The 22106-nt window shown below is 41.8% G+C and overlaps 1 protein-coding gene across 4 annotated transcripts in view; it reads right to left on the bottom strand.

The window, feature by feature from the left end:
- Nucleotides 1–1776: 1776 nt before the first annotated feature.
- The window catches only part of FAM53A (family with sequence similarity 53 member A), a 46455-nt gene continuing 26125 nt past the window's right edge, over nt 1777–22106 (bottom strand). For all 4 annotated transcript variants that reach the window (XM_075194151.1, XM_075194149.1, XM_075194152.1 and 1 more), the window contains one exon: nt 1777–2414. In XM_075194151.1, the coding sequence (XP_075050252.1) occupies nt 2127–2414 (288 nt within the window). In that variant the 3' untranslated portion in view covers nt 1777–2126. The remainder of the gene's footprint in view (nt 2415–22106) is intronic.

The raw sequence follows: 22106 nt of genomic DNA on the forward strand, positions 1-22106 counted from the left end.
GCTAGAGAGAATATAGAATTTTCATTAGACAAAAGCATTTTTAAACAAGTTGCTCACTGCACTCTGCCACATACTAGTTAAATGCAGTCTCATACCCAAAGTCCCTGTATCTGATGAATAAAATGCAGAAGAGGAGAACATCACATAGAACTGATGTAGGGAATTAAGAATGGACCTCCCCACTGATTGACATCCCCTATAGTCTAAAAAGAAAAGATAGGATAACATTCATTCTCTTTATGTCGACTCCTTGAGTTCCATCCAAAATAACAGGTTGCATTTTTGGTGGCGGCACTCAATATAAACCCTGGTAATTTCACGCACATTTTCCAGCTCTGTTTAATATCCAAAAGGATTTTACAACTTTCAGACGACTGATTGGCTGACACATGTCCCCCCCCACCATAAAAAGCTTTTATTAAATACTTTGTTTTAACTTACAATGCCCGTTCCGTGCAGGCAGTGTTTATTTTAGACCTTGGATACAACAAACAGCTGCTCTGGAAACCACTGAATCCAATGCAGGGAGCAAAAGAAAGCTGCTTCTTATCTGTGGCATTGGACACAAGCACCTCTACCTGGGGGTGGATGAAAGTGATATGAAACCTCCTTTAACGTCCAAAAGTAGTTTGCCCTTAATTCCTTTGCATCTGCTCCTTCTCTACCTCTCCATACTTTTTAGTCAGTGTGTATGACCAAGTAAAATGTGAAACCACGTATCCGACACATTTTATTTCCATAGCCGGATACATATGCAACCTCCGTAAATTTAGTGGATGTGGGACCTCACTTCACCCTGCTGTAAATCATACGATCAAAACATTACTCCTACTTTTGTACATATTTCTTCCTTAAATTGACTAATCACTAATTTGTCTGGAGGCCTAGGTAGGAGTTCAATGAGAGAACGGAAAGCCCCAAATGATAGAAAACAAGACACAGATGCAAAGCAAATTGATTTTTTTTTTATATTTTATTTAAGGACAAGTCTCCTTCTATTGCTGAGGGGATCGACTCCTCCTTCCTGTGGAATTGATCGTAACTTTACAAATTCCCTGTCTATAGTTCAAGTGCTGCGATACATTCTTTTTGAACAGTAGAAAAAAAACCAAAACGCAACAAGGCAACTACTCGCACTTTTAGATGCACATAACGTAAATTATGATTGCTTTGTTCAAGATAGAAAACAAAAAAAAAAAAAACAATTCAAGTAGCAAATTTATGGGCTCCCTTCCCCTCCTTTAACCTTAAAGGTCACTATAAAATGTCTTACGCATTTGTCAATGTAGTTTTGTAACCACTCATTGATAAAAAGCAGAGGGGTTTGATTTGGTATTTTGGACCGGTTGCCAACACTACAGCATTCAAGTCGCATATTGAAGTCAAATATTCTCTTTTAGAACTTTTAAGCTCTGTCAACAAAAATAGAACCTATATCTGCACCAAAAAAATCATGGCAGATTGTAAGTTTATACAATGCCCTTCTGAAAGTTCATTTCAAAATAGAGATGCTTTATTTTTATTTTTTCCAGAACTGTAAAAGCTGTAGAAATGCCAAAAATAAATTCTTTTTTATTTTTAATTTTTTAATTTTTTTTTTTTTTTATATATAAATGTCTCCTTGAAAATCCTGACTTCTTTTGTTTAACGTTTAGCAGCCTAGTATGTGCGACAGTCGCGAAAGTAAACAAATTGTACTCGCTGAGACAAACGCACCCTGCAAAAACAAAAATTAAAGTGACCAAAAAAAAAAAAAGAAATAGCTTTATATAGTAGTCCTCTCTCAACCCTATGAATTTTTATTGAGCAAAAAAATATATATATTTTAGGCACTGGGTCAACATTTCTATATAGGGTTTAGTGCCCCATAGGAAACCTATTTTGTACACGTACATTTAACTTTGCAATCCAGCCCCACATACTAGGCTGCCGGCGAATACTGCCAGGTGGAAACAGGTTTTTTTTGTTGTTTTTTTTAAATGCTCAAGTCTTTATATTGTCCATTTCATTAACTAAACAGGCAACTACGCTGCAACTCCTTCCGCTTAAAAGGAAAGCGATGGCGGCGGCCTGCTCGCTGCCGCCATACAATGGGTGGACGTGGTATCCTAAGGAGGCCTCGGAACTCAGTTGTTTTCTATTTGTTCCAGATCCAAGTCGGCACAGTCTGAAATATAGATGGCGCTCTCACAGTCACTAAGGTCTTCCTCGCTTTCGCTCACAGTGGTTTCCCTCTTAAAATCCCTTGAACGGGTGGCGTGGTAGGTCCTCTCGCCCGCCATCTCCTTCACTGGGCTGGACCCGGGGGTGATGATGTTCATGTGGTCGTTGGAATCGCAGGGGGAGGAGACGATGGTCTTAAGGTGGGGGTCATCCTCGTCTTCATAGTCCAATGAGCAGAGGCTTTTAGAAGTCTGCAAAGACATAAAATAACTGCATTAATACAAGATCCAAATTTACTATGAACATTTGACGTATACATACATTTGTCGTATATATAGAACTAATCAAAAATTAGAGCAGAGAGACAACGGATGTTGAGCAACACCAAGTGCAATGTTTGGGGTCCACGAAAAGTGCCCAAATACTCCTCTAATTATGTAAAATAAAGTTTACCTAGATGTGCAAAAACAGGACCATCAATAAACAAAAACCAAATAGAAGCAATTGCAATGAACGTAGGCAACCCTATTAAACACAAGTTGGCAAGTATATAACAAACGTGGTCAAATAGGGTCAAAGCAAAATAGCAAGTCTACAAATACACATTGAAAAGCAACCAATCATTAGCTATGAGCAGTAGAAGAGGAAGTTCTATTATAAGGCTTGTGAAGAAACTGCCTGACAAAGGTAAGCGTACAAAGGGAAATCACACTCGGAAAGTCAGGAGGTCATCTCTCTACGGGAGCCTTAATCCATGTGTGTCTAATTTAAGATGGCACATTAAATCTTTTGTTTGAAATGGTCGATGGTAAACACTACCATGGATTAAGATTGTATCATTTCCTCTTTTTTTGTACAGCCCCCCATGCTCAGCTATAGTGACAAGCTGTGGTTTCCAGCTCTTGCCTAACTACATGTTCCTGAATCCCAGGACAGCTGTAGAGCCAGCGCTGGGCTACCTCAGCGATACATCACAGAACATTTAGGGTTAGATTTACTAAGCTGCGGGTTTGAAAAAGTGGGGATGTTGCCTATAGCAACCAATCAGATTCTAGCTTTCATTTATTTAGTGCTTTCTACAAAAAGACAGCTAGAATCTGATTGGTTGCTATAGGCAACATCCCCACTTTTCCAAACCCGCAGCTTAGTAAATCTAGCCCTTAGTCTCTGAAGGAGACATGTACAACACCAATCCTGTTTGTCCTTTCCAGCACCAGGGGAGACAAAGATCAGCATGGTGTACAGGAAAGGCAGACTAATTTCATATCTTACCAAATATGCTGCAATGGGAGAGGATTATGCACGGTGGAAGAAAAATCACTTGCAGCACAAATGCAGGAATAAATCCTAATTTAGTATTTGCACAAGTGTTTATGAAATAAGAAAATAAGGGGGGGTGATAGGCGACTAAGTTTTAATAACGACTATTAAGCGGTGCCCACAGACCTCTTGTGGCTGCTACGACAATAACTCATTTAAAGTAACAGCAAACATGAGAACAATTAAAAGCATCTGCAATAAATGCACCTACATTAAATCTGACTATCCCTGACGATAAATCACTTCATACCACATCTGGCCTCTATACCAGAGCACTAAGTGCTGGAAAAAAGTTTGAGAAAAAATGAACACATTTATGAAAAAAAACTAGGGTAACCTGGCAGAGGTGCGCTAGTCCACAGTCGCGCAACTGCTTGTACCTTGGGTTTGGTATACAGCCGCCAATGCAGAAGTTAGTCTGAGCCATCGCATCGTGTATTCTAGGACAAAGCTTCCCACACGGTACCTGTTGCATGTTGAGCCTGGTAGCAAACAGCCTGACAGTGGGAAAATATGGAGACATGTCCGTCTAAACATGCTCTTCTGAAAACTAAACAAACCAGGCAAGCACAAACAAGAAACGAGCATTGCTAACGTATAGCAAGCCAGAAAGGAAAGTCACACAGGGAATTGTACTGGGAAACAGACGATGGGGCAGTGTAGGTAGTCTGCCTCCGACACTCGGATCCCCTCTAATACGACATCCTAACATTTGTCAGGAAATAATATTCTGTGACCAGAATGACTTCCGCCTGTGTGCGTGATGGAACATTTATGTAAAAATAATGAAAACCAAACACCCACAATAATAGGATACATTGCTTTAAATATAATAAAAGCTGCCTTGACTAAGACATATTCGGGTGGACTAATCTGGCCAGACAAGTTATATTTCATGTAAACATCACTGGCAGTCGCCACCAGAGATCTTGTGGTACTGTGTCCAAGTGTTACCCCTCTGCAGATCCCAGGAAACTCAACTTGGGCCCTTTGTTAAATAGAATTCCCTGCAGCATAAGAATACCATTATTTACAGTCAACAAACATAACTCCTCTCTACAGGCCAGGAAGACTGTATGCAAAATAAACACAGACTGCAGGGGAACGGCAGTCTAAGGTGTCTGCATACAGCCGCCACAGGCATGTAATTGGGCCATTACTCCTCACCCTATCAATAGGCTGGGATGGCATTCGTCATCCTGACAGAAAAATCACAAGTTGGTCCATTGATGGCTATTGGTGGGGTGTCTGGGTGATAGGGCAAGTCAGAGAAGATAAATTTGAGGCGATAATTTTGCAATGCCAGCTGCTGGACCATTACAGAGCTGTGTTCTATGGAATCACTAAGACATTGTATGAAATATAGTCCATCAGTCAGTAACTGGCCTGCTGCAAAGACAGGAAGCAAAACGTGAACTGGGAAGTATTGTAGAAACAATCGCCAAGCACATTTAACCATTTTATCCATAAACCTTAACCAAACAAAAAAATATTCAATATTCTGAAGGGGAGAAACAGAGCTAGAATGGAATAGAGAACTCTCCATTATTTTCAATGGTGTCCACTATAGGAACTAGCTGGGGAAACTTCAGGATAACAGTTATGCAAAAAGGAAATTGAGCGTATTACACTGAAAAATGTATATTTTTAACCAACCTCCTATATCAGACACCCCCATACAAGTTCAATCAGCTAATTTTACAGATTTAAAAAACACAAAGAGCTAGATTTACTAAGCTGCGGGTCTGAAAAAGTGGGGATGTTGCCTATAGCAACCAATCATATTCTAGCTGTCATTTTGTAGAAAGTACTAAATAAATGACAGCTAGAATCTGATTGGTTGCTATAGGCAACATCCCCACTTTTTCAGACCCGCAGCTTAGTAAATCTAGCCAAAAGTGTTCAGTTCCTTTTCAGTATGGTTTTGCCTTATCAAATGTCAACCTTTTCAGCAATAAAATAATGACTGTATTTATGGCATAGCTCGTTTATCAGCAAGCGGCTGACAGAATTTTATGTTAACTATCTGAAAAGAAGAAAAAAAACCGGTTCATTCTGGGTGCATCGGGATTGAAGACATTGTCTTCACGGAAAATCTGTAGCCCACACACACAAAACATCCAGATGGATAAATTCCAATCTTCTCTGCATAATAAAAAAAAAAAAAAACTTCTTTCGTATGGAAAATAAAAGCAGAGGCATCTAATGAGAAGTCTTTTCTCGTACAAACCCCCGAAGCTCTGGCCCCGGAGCCTTTCATTGGCCGCGGATACACAGAAAGCATAGAGGGCTCACTTCATTAAATGCCATTTTGGGCCTAATTTCGCATTGTGATCGCTGCCGTTTCTAAAGGCTGCAGAGCAGCAGATGCTGGGCGTGATTGCCACCTTCAGCAGCATTTTCATTCAACAGTCCCCAAAAGCCTTGGAGCTCTCATTCAGAACTAAGTACCCTAGTGTGTTCAGTGCTGTCAGAGCACAAAGTGTTAGCTTGTCTACAGATCACTTTTGATACTTGATTATCATCCCTAAGCACGGCCTACTGCTATCGTCTTTCCTTCTTCCCAAGCCTGCTGGAATTTGAACTTTTAAATGGGTATCCTCCTAGGCAACAATAGATAAAAAGGAGGCCTTTGTTCGTGCACTGCCCGAACCAATCCTGGCTTCGACCTAGCAGAGCCTTCTCGAGCACAGCACCCTCCTCATTCCAGCATGCCCCGCTCGCCCGTAGACTCTCATTCAACGCGGACAGCGTCTACTTGCCCTTTCAAAAGGCCATGAATTCCTCAATTTGCCTGTTCATAGACCAAACGCTGATCCTGTGAATGGAAGGCCGACGTTAAGCTTGCTAAACTGCTAAGTGGCACCGGGGCCCACACGTCTTTGAACAGTGAACAGGATTTACGGCTGCATTCTCTGCGCAGAGAATGCAAAATAAACATCAGTGTGTCAAGGCCTACGTCTCCGTACTATTGGCACATGCCATCTGTGTTGCGGCTTGACGGGCCTTTGTCCGAGGGTCCGTAACGCCCTATTATTCCCCTCAACTGTCGCATCCCTGTTCACCGGGGGGCAATGAGGCAGATATCCATAGAGTTCACTTATAAAGGCTGCGGTCCATATAATTTACACCTCGATACTTCTAAGACAGACCGATCGCCTGGTCATAAATGAGAACTAATAAATTGTCTGAAATTTAAACAAAACGCAGCCTAGCTTTATTTACACCGGGGCATCAGACAAATGACATTGGTGTGAATATTAGCTTGTAGAAAAATGTGGATTACCTGGTCACTCTAGCAGTAGGCACGTTAAATTGCTGTTTAGGAGAACCACGTGTGTTCCACTGCTTTGCCTTCAACTAAATATGTTAATGGACAATGGGATTTTAGATTTGGAAAAAGAATAATTTATGTTTAATTAGTTTATCTAATATGGAGATTAAAATGTACTATTGACTGACTTTAAAGCCAGCCAAACAAACGATTATAATCTAAGCATTTGCTATATATACTTGTAGAGTGCCTACCAGTCCTGCAATGTTCGCTATCTTTGGGGGGGGGGGGGGGGGGGGGGGTAACTATTGTCCTCTCTATGGTCGGAGTCCCAACCTGTGTCTTACACATGACATTTTAGAGGAGTTTGAACAGAGTAGCCCAAATTTGAGCTACTCTGTTCAAATCTAAGTCAGATGATGCCGGCCATAGATAGACGATACAGCTGCCCCCCCTTTAAGATAACAGGAGCTGCCGGACTCCAGAGTGTACATGGCTAATGACAAAATCTTGGGGTCTATTTTGCACAGTCCCCAAACAAAAAGCTGAGGGGAAAAAAAACCTTCCTGTAGAAAACCTATTACTGTATTATAATCCACTGCCAATGATTAGACCAGTCTCTCTCTACAAGCTCCTGGTTCGGTCATCCTTTCGGTCATCCTTTGACAACAATCTGTCTTGTAGTTGTCATCAGCCTCCCTCCCAAATGACAACCAGCAATTTCAATATAGTAAGGGGGGAAGGGGGGGGTTGGCACGCCCCCTAAAAAGAATTCGCCAAGTTTCCCCCTCATTAAACCCATAGATATTTTGTAACAAGCACATTCTGTCAGACCGGGCACACCACTCTCCTATACGGAGATGTGACAAGCACTGGCAGCTGCACAAGCTTGGAGATGAAAGGACAGCTGCCGTCTAGGGACAACCCCCCCCCACCAACTTGTCCAAATTAACTCTTCAAACTTACATTTATATTCTGCACATAGCGGGGGACCCAGCATTGGTGGCCTTAGCATGAAAAGAGGGTTAGAATAGAATTTAAATCTTGCAGCCTCCTCCTCATTCCTAAGTATCACTTTGGGTACTAATTAAGCTGGAGAGGAGCAGAATTATCAATAAACTATTCCCATTTGTTTGTAAACGCCCTACCCAAAAACTTTGCTTTTCTGATATTATATTAAAAAGATTTATTATTTAAGGAAGAAAAATCATGACTGTTTGCCAAAGTTTGGCTGTGTAAAAGTAATTCCACCATTCTGACCCCTAGGGGGCACTGTTCCATGAAAACTTGTGGATGGTATTTCAGTTTAAGAAAGTAATCTTAGCACCTACAAGCTGCCTGCATACAGTGTACACTTAGTTATAAAACAGCTGGAGAGCCACGTGTATATATATCCTACCTCTGCATGGAGATCTCAGCCGAAAAAGGAGGGATAATTTATAGCACAACAAAGTTTGGGTTGCTTGTAATTTGTCGCGTAATGGAAATACATTAAGGTTGTAAACAGGCTCATTTCCTACCATTTAACTTGCAGAAGCCTCATAAAAACGCTGTGTAGTTAACATGTGACCGGCCACAGTGTAAACGCTCAGCGCAGCTGCCGGCAACGCTTCTGGGAACCAATGCTAAAATATTTTTATTTACCCTGTTAAAAGTCACCCTCATTCTGCCACCATCGCTCTAAACGGAGCACCGATAATAAAACCGCAGGCCGCCCCTGTCAATAAAAATACTGGGCTCTGAGGTATTCCTGTCAGGGGGACTTGTTTTGGTCTCTGTTATGGCAACGGGCTTTCCTTCCAAGGTCTCCAGTGAGAGATACTGTGACTGACATCTTGCTTCATCTGGCTGTTAATGCGTGTTTTTACTATGCCGTTTCTGTTTAGTCATGACAAATGAAAAGAGGGCTGTCAAGGCTGTGAAACCAGAGCGGCCAAAGTTCCAGGAGATATAGCTGGGCGGCCTCCATCTGCTAAGGCAGCCACACAGTCTCATCTTCCATGTGTCCTGCAGCCCTGATACAAATCTCCACAGACACACACCAATCAGCTGTTGTAACAAGACCAGATCACCTCCACTTACGCCACATAAACCGCTTCAGGGAAAGCGTGAATAGGGGTAATTTGGAAATAAACAGCACTGTAGCATTTTAAGCCTGACCATTATTATGGTTTATTTGTATACCCACCATATTGCCAAAGCACAGTGAATCATTCACATAAGTTCCTGCCCTTTGGAGCTTGCAGTCTAAATTCCCTGCCGCACTAAAAACACACATCTACCACCCAGGGTCCATTTAGCAGACGATAAACAAAAATAGAATGCATGAAGGTTTAAAATTAATTATGGCTAATTCTACAACATCACTATACTTTCCTGCTAAAATATTTATTTAAGCTACAATATATTCAATGCATTCAGCTGCCAGTATGCTTAGAAGTCCCGTAGGAGTCTTGCAGGATTGTTCAGGGTTAAAAACTTGCTTTATTTTTGCTCACAAATGTATTGGAGAGCAGACTATAGTAACATGTAATCGTAAGATACAAAATAAAACCAAAAATTAAAATCAGGCCAGGATTGCAGTCATCACTATGTGCAGAGACGTATTTTGCAGCATGCAACAGAACACTTCCATGTGCAATAATATTACGTTTCTGTACAGCCGATATATTGTATACAGCTGGGACTCCCTTCTGGCTTTAGCGCTGCAGGACACAGTGCCCTGTGGCAATTCAGAGGTCACCTAGAATATGATATGCATGCGAGTGCAGACAGAACCTCTGCAAGGGGAAATTCTGTCTACAGGTCTCCTGGAACTGAGGTATGGACTGCATATGGCAATATGTGGCTGACCACCATCTACACTACAACTCCTATGCGGTGTCACACACGTCATGTATCTGTCACAGAAGAAAGGGAGACCATCTTTCTAGTGAATTCACCATGCAGCTGAGCACCCATGTTGCTGTAATCAACTCCCAGGAACATTTAACCCTTCGCTCTGTTATTTCCAGTCGCTCGCAAGTCAGACTTGCTTGGCCTGGTGGTAATGTTAGATAGGTTTCGGCCTGGTGGTAGGCAAGGGGTCATTTCTTTTTTTCTTGTCTTAATATACTCTTATCTCATGCCTCCCATTGTGTGGCTATTCATACGCAGGCAAACTAAACTTAGAATATTTTTTTTATTTTTTTTTTTAAACAAGCCTGGAAGTCCATGTTTCCAGCTTAGATTCAATACAATTACAGACAGCAGACTGTGCATGTCAGAGATCAGGAAACCAGGGGTGAGGCAGACATCGGCTGCCAACAAAGTGTCAGCAGTATTCATTTCTTGGGAGAGATGGTCTTAACCCTTTCATGCGCACTAACAATTCCTGTTTTGTCAACAAATGGCTACACTAGTCAAGCACAGGAATCTGTACTGACAAGATTTAAAGGCGTTCTCCGCCCAACGTCTATATTTTGTGTGGTGGGAATCTCTGCTAAACAAAAATAAAAAGATACATTTACATCTGAAAGTTCAGTTTGCTTTTTTCCATAATGGAATACAGGTTTATGGGTGGAAGCCCCCTTTAATATATTGGTGGGGGGGGGGGGGGGGTATTTATTGAGTACTTAGGCTGTGTGCAAATGGGGTAAACACTGCTAAAAAGGGGTACAAAGTATAAGGTTTTTGCCCCAAGTAACCTACACACCACCACCAGGCAGAGTCAGACGGGTCAAGTACCACGTGAAACGGGCTTGGCAATGGTTGCAGTAGAGAATGGTTGTATAGACACATGTCGGATCTTTATTGACTAAACCCCCTTGTACTATGTACCCTGCCATAAGTCATGCCGCTTAGAGATCATTTGGACATTAAGTGGCATAACGCAGTTCCCCTTTAATTCATGCTGTAATGAGTGGAAGGACAGGCTTCAAGGTGCAGACTATTTGGGGAATGTAGGGGCACTGCTATCCAGGTGTTACAGAAAATTCCAAAAGATTTATCTAGTAGATTGGAATAGCGCTGGCGATTATGTGGGGTGCTTGGCACTACTCAGCCAGCACTTTACTGAAAGCAGTCTAGACTGAAACTTACCCATATGATTAATGATTTCATTATGCAAAGTCTCTACAAATCTCATGCATTCTGCATTGTGAGAACAAACCGAGCGGCTTGGTGAGGTTTATAAAGAACCAGCGTGCGGGTTACACAGTTTCAGCCAATCGCATCCAAGCTTTCGCTTTAATGCGTTAAACCATTCCACAACCAGGCAGAATGTGACTGGTTGCTAGGGGTTACCGCGCTCCGTCACTTGTGCAGCAATTTACAAAGTGTCCAAGTAGCTTAAAGGAAAAAGTGATTTGGCACGAAAGCACCGATCCCGGGCTCAAAAATATATAAAAAAAAATGTTGTCTGGATGAGGCTTAATATGCCTGGTCTAAGACATGTAAACATTTAACTTCAATAAATTGGCATTTGTACATACCAGCTGGTATTGTAATATATACATTGCTTTTTCTGTGGCTATCTTTTGTTCTTTCAGAAATGCCTTTATATGAGGCAGAGCTGCCCTTGGATATGTCACAAAGCTGCTCTATGTATAACTATCCAATGCAGAGAACAGCAGCTATGTCATATCTGAAAGAAATGGAAATGATCTACAATATAAATGTCAGAAAAGCACGCACTGAGGCAGAGGGAAACCAGAAAGATAAAGCAATGTATGTACTGAGGTATGGTGTAGATGTACAGTGGTCGTACATTCTAAATGACACAGAATAAAACAGCTCCTTAGCATAATATTTTTGATTCCAGCCAGCGCCGGCCGTGACCGGCATTTTATCAACAATGGATGACATGTTGGACTTTATGGACTTCTAGAATAGACTCATTGTTTGTGCTCGACAGGCTGGAGCATGCAGAACAGAACTATGGAAAATCACAAGATTGCCCGAGCCAGCCGCCTCGTCTGTTTATCAAAGTCGGAAAGTGTCAGAGATACGAGCAAGACTGGAGCAGAAGGGAGGAACAAGACAAGGAGGGGGCCGCTCGCACATCGGCACTGGGAAAACGGGGAGACACGCTGGGCTGTAACCAATGCATGAGAAACCGGGGAATGCAGAGTTCTAAAATTTGAAATGCAGCATTAAAAGCGCTATTTGGCAAACAACGTCGGCATGGAGACGATTGTTATATTTAGAAATCATTAAATCTGGGATGTTTTACTAAACCGTGCGAGGGGGAAGGCTTTGGGACAGAAGAGTAGAGCTGAATTTAGACGGCTGTGCGCTATTCCTGTCCACTCAGTAACTGGCTCCTAATTTTTTAGTATGTTTTGATGCCTTTTTGGTAACTGTGCCATACTGGGTGAAACAGCTGCTATTCAATTAACCTGGAGCACATAAGTTCTCCTTTACATCTTACATAAACCACTGTCAGGGCATGCTGGAACTTGTAGTGCCTGCACAGATAAAGCACCATAGGCTGTAAATTTCTAGGGGTGGAGTAATATAGTCGCACTGCTGTGAAAGGGACTGCAAAGCAATCTGAGATATTACCTAACCGGTGTCCCAAAAGCAGAATGAGTGACGCTACGTACTGATTAATAGAGAAATGGGTGATTGATACAATGTGTGTGTGGGAGACCAGAAGACCCATCGATTTATGGGTTTCATCTAGATCTCTATTTTAGCAAAGGAAATTTATTTAGATCTCTATAAAAGCAAAGGAAATCTGTATTAGAGGACAGGTTATATTACAGATTATATAATATGGTAGTTGGCTTCAAGTACATCTGACGCAGTTTCCAAAACAGATTCTGCTTCACCACAACTTGGGCCTGAACGCACCTCACCCGGCATCACCGCGACAAGTCCGGGCACCGCCAGGGTCAGGCGATACCAGTCTGCGTACTGCAGAGCTATAAGGGCAGAAAGAGTTCTGGTTATGGCAAGTTCTCAGTATGAAAGTGTATCTGCATGTCTCGGAGGTCAAAGGCGTGGACGGGTGAGAGCCAGCCAGAAACCTCTCTGGAAGCGGTCTGATATTTCACAGAGAACATAAACAGTTATGTTTGGATTACAAACACATTAACCCCCTAGGCAGCGTGCGTGCCGAGGACGGCGAGAGAGAAGCCAACACAGTTGCTGCCTGTCAGCACCTCCCGAGAGCAAGTCAGGATTCTGGAGCTCCCTCAGCTGCGTTGCTACAGCCTCTAGGTAGGACCAATGGATCACCGCAGGAAGACAGCTTCACTTTTGAGATGAAAAATAATTTACAGGTAGATCGAAGACTGGTGGCAAAATGTGGCCTTTTTAATCGTACTATAGGCAATGAAATAGCCAACATGTTAATTTTGTACTTACCCCCTTACCCTTTGTTGAGCACACCAAATACACCAAGTGCCTCAAGCCAAATAGTCAGGAGTAGAGTGGGTAGTTATCTATAAAAAGTCTTATAACTAATCAGATCCAGTGCGCAAATGGCTTCCCTACTCTCGCCCGCCTCTCTGCGCCTTCATGCGAGATTAAGGTGTTCGTGAGCCAGCGGCTGCAGCGTACGGTGGGCTCAGATCGGTCACAAGCAGCGATCACTTGGAGTCACAAGGTTGTAGATTTCCGCAGCTGTGTTTGGGATCAACAGTATCATATTAGATTTACTTATCTACCATCCTTTCTACATTAAAAAGGTCTTCCTGGAGGAGGAATTAATGCTGCATTGTAACAGGACAGTAGGTGCATTCTGAGAGGTCAAAGGAATCTATTTCTAAAAGCTTGCAATCTAGTGTCCTACATCTGTCCTTATGACTTAGAAAGGTGTGTTATATACTGATCAAAGGAGAAGCCAAAGATTAAAACCCGAGAGCAGCTGCTTCAATAAACAGATAGCTAGGGTGTGTTCATGCAGAGCTCTTAGCCCTGTTCTGGGAAACCTGAGTCACTCGTAGTTGAACTGCAAATCCCAGCATGCCTCAGCCAAACCAGAGGTCTCAGTATTACGTACCCTACTGGTTTGAAAAAAAAAAATGGATGGAAGGAATTTTCTGGTAACAGCAATAGCAATGAGAATACACCGAGAACTAATCACATCGTTGAGGTATGAGGGACTTATTGTTCCACAAAATGGCTGTACTAAGTACCTCGTGCCTCAGTGAGGTAACTAGTTAATCGACAGAGTAGCTGCATTTTCTGTTTACCGGTAAAGACTGTTTAAACTGTCCTGGTGGTTACAGAAATACCTCTATCACAGCCAGTCTCTGCACAATAAACACAGACATTTGGATTAAAAGGAAGCCTGACATGTCATGGGTCACAGGCCTTGCAGCATTTCCTCTATGGAATTTAAACATTTAGCTGATGCGTGCAGAGAACAATTAGGTAAAAGCTACAAATCTGCAACCAAAACGACTCTTCAAAATACAGCACTTGTCTATTATGCTATTGGGCAGCACAGTGGCCTAGTGGTTAGCACTTCTGCCTCACAGCACTGGGGTCATGAGATCGATTTCCGACCATGGCCTTATCTGTGTGGAGTTTGTATGTTCTCCCCGTGTTTGTGTGTGTTTCCTCCAGGTGCTCCGGTTTCCTCCCACACTCCAAAAACATACTAGTAAGTTAATTGGCTGCTATCTACATTGACCCTAGTCTCTCCCTGTCTGTGTCTTTGTCTGTGTGTATATTAGGTAATTTAGACTGTAAGCTCCAATGGGGCAGGGACTGATGTGAATGAGTTCTCTGTACAGCGCCGCATAATTAGTGGCGCTATATAAATAAATGATGGTGGCTGAAACGTCTTCAATAAATCATTGCACCGTCTACACAGGAACAGCCCATGAGGGGGGTCCAGGGAGCAGATCCCGCTCCATACTGTGGGGTGACCCAAAATTCAAACTACCAAACTGACGAGCACAGGAACATGCGGAGCCTGCATTCTCCTCTCCATCCCAAACCACGTATGATTAGGACCAAAACGTCTGTGCATACAGTATGCCAAAACATGCATGTTTCAAAAACATGCATGTTTCAAAAACATGGCCTGTAGCCAACATGCAGGATCAGTGGCTGCAGCGGTGTTCACTATACATGCTACCTTCCAGTGCTACATAGTATTTTAGGCTATGTATAGCTGGGCCTTGCTGCGTATAAAGGAATTTAATGACTTTGTACATTTAGCTGGCTCCCATGACTTTCTGTAATATCCCCATCTACATCTGGTGAATGTTTATGCAGCATGGGAAATACTTTGCAAATCCTATATACCTCCTCCCCGTGTATAATCGCCAATGGTTCTTTATTCCACCCGTTTAAAAAAATAAATAAAGGACATTGTAATTAAATGCAGGAATCAGGGGATGATGGTGATGAAGGCCAAGACAGCAGAGCATTGTGTGTGTTGAAATGCATGGACTTTGTAGTGGAATGTTCCTATAAGACGGTCTTCCAAAACCTATGTGGGGAGGGTGATTTAAGTCCTCACCACGTGCCGCAGGTTGCCTCCGGAACGGTGGAGAAGGCCCTCTGCAGCGATGTATCACTGATTTGTTTTCACACCCCATAGAGTTGCGCAGGAAACTCAGTGTTTGAGCACCGCAGCACCCTGTAACGAGTGCAGCCGGACATCGCCGCAGGGAATTTAATTCCCCCCTATGAATGGTTAATCTCCAAGTGTGTGTGTGTGTGTGTGTGTGTGTGTGTGTGTGTGTTTTCTCCTTCGCACAGAGTAAAGAAACATCAAACTGGCTGCTATAGTAACCTCTTATAATGACTGTTTGTTCTGCACTTGTGTTTTGCAAATCAAAAAAAAAAAAAAGGAGGAAGTAAAGGTTTAGTGGTTAAAATTCAAGTCATAGTGATTTTGTACCAAACAAACAAGTGGATGGATTTAAACATTCCCCAAATGAAAGGCGATACGCCCCCAGTGCACAACCTTTCTGGAACAGGAGTCTGGAGGGTTATACAACTTCAAGCTGGAACTACGGTTATTTCAGGTTTTTACGATAAGCCACAAAAATGTCTTTTCATGTCCATAAATCCCTTTCCAACACTGTATGCATGTGTCACGGTGAAAGGACTACGTAGAGATAGTGTATTAACAGGCCCTGGACATCTACGGTTTTGCAACAGGGGACTGGGAATAAAAAAAATAATAAAAAAAAGCCTTTTTCAGATACTCATTGCACGGTCACTGGCTCGAGAGTTACCAATAAAAATGTATTCAATGTATTAAATTGCAACTAGACATGAACTTCTAAGCAGTGAATGTCTGAGGGCCAGTTGTGCAAGACATCCTGTGAAAAGGATGAGGTCAATGCAACTGTTTAGCAACTCTCTGCTTGCATCAAGTAAAGTTATAACAGGACGTGTCACATACTATACCCCAAGTCTGCACTTTTTTTTTTTTTTAGCAAACGTGTTTGCATTCTGAAGGGAAAAGCTTTTACTTGAAAGCTCCACCCACTGTCCTCTCATGTGACATCCCAGCAAGATTGTCTAAAGCACTAGCCAGCAGTACCATAATGATCGACACTGCTGGCTTGCCAAGATAATTCTGTGACTGCAGGCATATAGGGGCAGCTGGGCTACAGAATAATCATACATTAATGCAATATTGTGCATGAAAATAGTGCGACAGGATCTCTGGCTGGCTGAAAGTTTTCAAGGACCTGTGGAGCTAAAAAAAAATTGCCTTTCTAGCCCCCTCTGTTGGGACATTATCTGCACAATGTTGGTGCTATATTAACCAGAGCTACATAGCAGATGTGAAAAATGTACAATCATTTCAAACCTAAGTAAGATTCTTTCAGGAAAAATGAAATCTGCATTTTTCTGGGCTCGAGATATAGGTGGATTGGTCCGAGTGGGCCTGAACACGACACATTTTACATTACTAGACTCAGCAAAATCATTAGCCATTAATAAGAAACTTTGGTAAAGCAAATACCTAATATATAAGCATACACTTAAAAACAAAATCAAACAGAAAAAAATTAGGTCAGCTTAGAGACTGCGGCTGCCATCACACAGTACAGACATCTTACAAAACTCGACTCCTTGTCACCTCCCCTCCCTTCTGTTATAAAAACCAGGAGGCTGCTATCTCCAGCAGGGCTTTCCATTGAAGCCCTGCATATCTGGTGAAGAATGCCAATTATACCAGAATGCCACTTTTGCAGCCGTTTAACAGCAACAGATTATCTGCTGCACAGCTGACAGCCCAGTCACACTTACAATTCTAATTGAGACATAGCGATTACCAGTCCCTGTCATATGTATGATACCACAACGGTTTTGTCATCTTGAAAGCCAAGTTTGGTGACTGGGGAAGTGACTCATAGCCGGTCGAAAGCAGAAGACCTTTATCTAGGTCTTCCTATATGGGTTTTCTATTGCACATGAGCCATTTAAAGAGTTTCAATCACTCCTAGAACCCAGGCAGAGGAAAAAACATTTCATTTTGAAAATGGTTTAAATGATTGATCTGTGGGCAATTAAGTACAACCATATGGTGTTGAACAGTGAGATGTATAGAAAGGGGTCCAGACATTTTATTTTCTGGACGTACAAATAAACACAAGATGGAGCAAAGTAAAGTGCTTTAAGCTGGAGAGTTTGTTTCTTTTTTTAAGAGATAAATAGATGTGCAAAATAATATTGCCCAACCGTTCACCTCCCTTACTCCCTCAGTGCAACGCAGCTACATCAGATAATATATACAGCAATACTACAAAGACACCGATCCATTTAAGTCTTCCCAGCTGTCCAGGCTCCACAGCTTTAAAGGTGTTTATCTCTAAGAAGTTTACTAAATTTGATTTACCCTTTTTAAAAAACTATATCTAATATAAAATGAATCAAACATTAAAGTAACGACAGCTGAAACATTGTAAATTGTCACTTGAGATAATAAAATTTACCAAACGCAGATCAATAGTTTCAAACTAGAAAAAAAAATTGCGATATCCAACGCGTTTCACAAGCTGGTTCCACTTGAACTTGCATTTATAGATTCAAATAAAACGACAGTGGTTACCGGACCTAAAGCAGCACATAAAGGCTGATGTGGACACACAAAGTAACTTGTGGTATTTTAAGAGCAGTCTTTTACATTAAATTACCTCTTAGCCGGCTTTGAAAAATGTAACATTAAAGTACAGTAACGGCACATACAAGTTCCTGGCACAATAAGGAATACAACTGTGCACATTGTTAAAATTAAAATGTCTTAAGACTTTAAATTAGCTGGTACTTTATAATGAACAGTCGTGATTTTATAATGTACAGAGACAGGTTCTCAACTTCTACAAAATAGATGCTAACATCTGAAAGTAGCCAGATTAATACAAGAACTACAGGGTTGGCTGAACATCTATGTTTTTTTTTAGCAAAAATTGCCTATTACTGGGTAAAGCTTCTCAGAACTCAGGGACTTTTCCAGATCGGTTATATAAATGGGGCAAATTCCAGAGGGACGACATTTTTCAGCAAGGTCAAACAGCTGCCTAAAAAATTAACTGCAGTCTTTAGCTTAACTATTAGCTGGAAAGTATGAAGCTCTTGGAATGACAGGGCCATGTTTGTTGGAGCTGAAACCCGATCACTACCTTGGCTGACATTTCCACTAGAGATACAGGTGCGAGGACCAACTGCAAAACCCTCACATTTTCCTACACAAAGTATAATTTTACCCATGTCGAGTAGGCAAATCGGTGTAGGACATAATAGTGCCTGTTAACCCACTCTTAGCATCTGTGGAAGGTTCTATCCTGCAGAGTAATAAATATATATCTATATCTTGGGCATCAGAAAAGTGGGCACCAGACTGGATGCTTTGCAGCTATTTAGGGGTAACATGAATGCACAGCAATGAACTGTAAATGACATTTAGCTAATCTACACTCTGGTTTTCAAACTTGTATATTTATGACTTTGGATTTTTGCATTAAAAACGAATCCTGTGGCGTGTGTGTCAAAAACACCAACTGCAGTCCAAAATCCAATGCATGTATGTAGAGTGTGTGATATTTATGTTTATTGCAGATGCTTTATAAAGATACAGCAAAATTACATTGTTTTCACCCAAGTTTGATGAAATTTGCAATTTTGGGGAATAGGTGAGGGAATTGGTCAGTAGGAGGATAGTGGGGACACGCCCTTTGTAGCATGGGAAGCCAATGTGAGTATGGCGTAGGAAGATATCAATTCGCCGCTTGCTATGTACAACCGGAGAGTTGGGCGGATTTAATGGTTCAAGTAGATTACGTACAATTAACAAAAAACTAAAGAAAAATGTGTGTAGACAATGTTTTCCCTTCAGAGTAAAAGGCATGTTGAACATCCTGTTTTTCTAGCATGGCTATGGAATAAACAGCTGCAATATAAATGGCCGATTCCTTCCCCCCAACCCCTCTGCTAGCCCTGTCAGAAGGTGCCGCTTACACATGGAAAGTCACTCATATTAAATAGTAAATTTTAGAGGATAGTAGTTTCCCCCCACAAACTATTTATATAATATGGCAGACATCACCTACGCATAGCACGGTCAGCCATTTTGTGGGATGAACCAAACTTCAAGCCCATCAATTCACCAGTAACTAAAATGGCCGCCTCCACTGCTGTGTAGGCGAGTCCACTTTAACAGCTGGAAGCAGTTTCCCTGGCAAACTGCAACTTGATTTCTCTCAGACGTTGACCTTTACAAATACTGGAGCAGTCATGAGAAAGCTGAAGAGTAAGGAGAGCGGCCAGTTTCCTGACCTGGAAAGCATATCCCTCCACTGGCTGATTACTGACAAGAGCCGTCCATGCTGCGAGTACATCTGCAGATCACAGCAAGCTGCGTGTGAAACACACTCTGTCCTGCTGAACTGCTCTAATGTTCTGAGGGTGATCGTACCAAGACACAGGGCAATGTACACAACAGACATTGCTTTATGTTATCCCACTAAGGTTATGAGTAAATTTTGGGAGCCATGTCTAATATTTTAGGATCTTTCCAAACCTGACCATTATGCCACTAATCTTCCTCCTTGTTAGACCTTCAAGCTAATTTATTGAAAGGATTGTACCACCTCAATTAGATTAATGGGTATTCAATTAGGCGCAAGGTACCATGATGTGTCTCCAGATCAGTTCGCGGACAACACATCGCGGCGGAGATTTCGTTCAAACCTCCGCTCATTTTCTCTCGTGCCCCATAGGGATTCTGTCCTGTACCGGTCGGCAACGGGCGCAGCCGGACGATGTGGTGATGTCCGGCACATCACCAGCAACTGAATTTCCACCCTAAGAACTGTTCTGGAAAGAGGTAAAGATATATGTAAAGCAAACAATGTCACTGTACTAAATACTAAGCTCTTCAGGTAAAGCCATCATGGAAACTAGCCAAAGTCCTATATAACGATTTTTTTTTTATAAATTCACCTATTAATATCTATATTATACACACCAGGAGGGTTCCTAGGACTAGAGTCCCTTTAAGACTCTGCTGTTGTCCCTTTAAGACTCTGCTGTTTTCAATGTAAAGCAAATGAATGCTAACACTTAGGTACCATAAATATATAAAAATGACAAGTTAAAATGATGTAAATGGCATCTCGTCTCGCCATTATGACACATACATTTAAACCATGATTTCACCCCCGAGTGGGCGGAGCTTGTGCACTCAGTATATAAGGAACATATGTGAGAAACAGGAAACCTCTCTCCCGTCGGACCCGACAAGATAAAGCGTTGTCTTGTGGGTTATGTAAGGTCGGGCAAGCTGTGCTACGTTAGAAAGGGTCTTTCATCTTTACAAAAAAAAAACTATTTTGAGGCTGTAACTGTACATGCAGCTGGCAAGGGGGGAACTGGATTTATTTTCCATCTTGAGAACAGGACGCAGGAAAACTTACAGACCCATGACAGAAGTTTCCTCTCCCATACCAGACCTGAGGATCTGCTTGGAACTTGCTTCCAGCAGATGACAGTCAAAAAACTAAAGTATACAAACCATAATATGCAAATAACTCTCGCACTTCTATAGAAAACTTTCCAGAACTTATTAGACTTTTATAAACAACTGAAATTTAAACATGTGTACAAAGCATTTCCTTAACGTAAAACAGCCTGTATGTGAGGATGGGGGGGGACACTGGGGAGCTTTTCTGAGCCTGAAACGACTGCCTACAGGATAATAGCTTGCACCCACCTATACATGGTTACATACATCAAGTTCGGCATGGGATCTTTATACGTGTGTTTTTAAAAAGTTTCTAATACCTGCAGAATACAAGAGAACAGGCCAATACCCATTTTCAGTGCAGCCACTGATCCCTAACCACGTTGGGCTGGATTCTGTCCCCAATGAAAACCAGAATCATCGCTTATTCCCCAGTGTTCTAGAACGTGGACGTATAACTGGACATGAATGGTTATAATATCCTGGGATTCCTAAGTGTGTTATGGATGGCAAGAATCTCCTTCGTCACACAACGCCTCCTTGTTGTGATATAAAATGGTAAGGAAAAAACAGGTTTATAATCCACAGTTACATCTTGCCACAGACGACCAAGTATCCTACCACACGTCATTTCCAGCCAGGACATACATACTGCTGGATATGATAAAGACGGGCGTTGTACATCATTAGTAACCACCAGTCACTGCTAGATCTAAGTGTACTTAGGTGCTGGAAAAATCCATTTCAGATGTGTGAAAGGGAAAATATTAACTACTTACGTAATCAGTTTATTCTCAGGCACATATACTGACAGTCTTTACTTACCTGCACAGAAGTGGACGCTGCCACACTGTTCTACTGTCGGTAAATTAAAATAAAAGTATTTTGAGAGATGAGACTATTTCCACGGGCATGCTCATTCCTTTCCAATGTAAACCTACAGTGCCCAGATTCTGGTATTTTCTACTATAATTTAGCTTTGTTTTACATACTACCTAATGCACCAAGTATATAAGTTGTCCTATGAAGAGGGATCTCTTTGCACAAACAAGATAATATTCTAACGACATGGGAAGATCCCAATAAATGCATGACCTTGAGATGTCTGGCAATATATTTATATTTGCTGTCTAGTTGATTTTGTCATGTTAGAGGAGATCTCTGCACAATCACAACGTGGAGAAATTCTCACATCAAAAATTGCAGTTTTCCCATGCTCTACCCAGTCTAGATACTGTATCCTGAGCTGGGATCACACAGAAGAGTCTCATTCACCTGCCGTGCCTCATAACGCCGCTATTTGCATACAGGGAACGTTGCCTGAATGGCTGGTAACATAACAAAACCTTGCTTTCAGCTACACAGCAAGGACATATAATACCAGCATCTCACGGTCTGTCAAGGTGTAAGGCTGAATGTTATTAG

The sequence above is a fragment of the Mixophyes fleayi genome, chromosome 1, assembly GCF_038048845.1.
Source record: "Mixophyes fleayi isolate aMixFle1 chromosome 1, aMixFle1.hap1, whole genome shotgun sequence".
Taxonomy (NCBI): Eukaryota; Metazoa; Chordata; class Amphibia; order Anura; family Limnodynastidae; genus Mixophyes; species Mixophyes fleayi.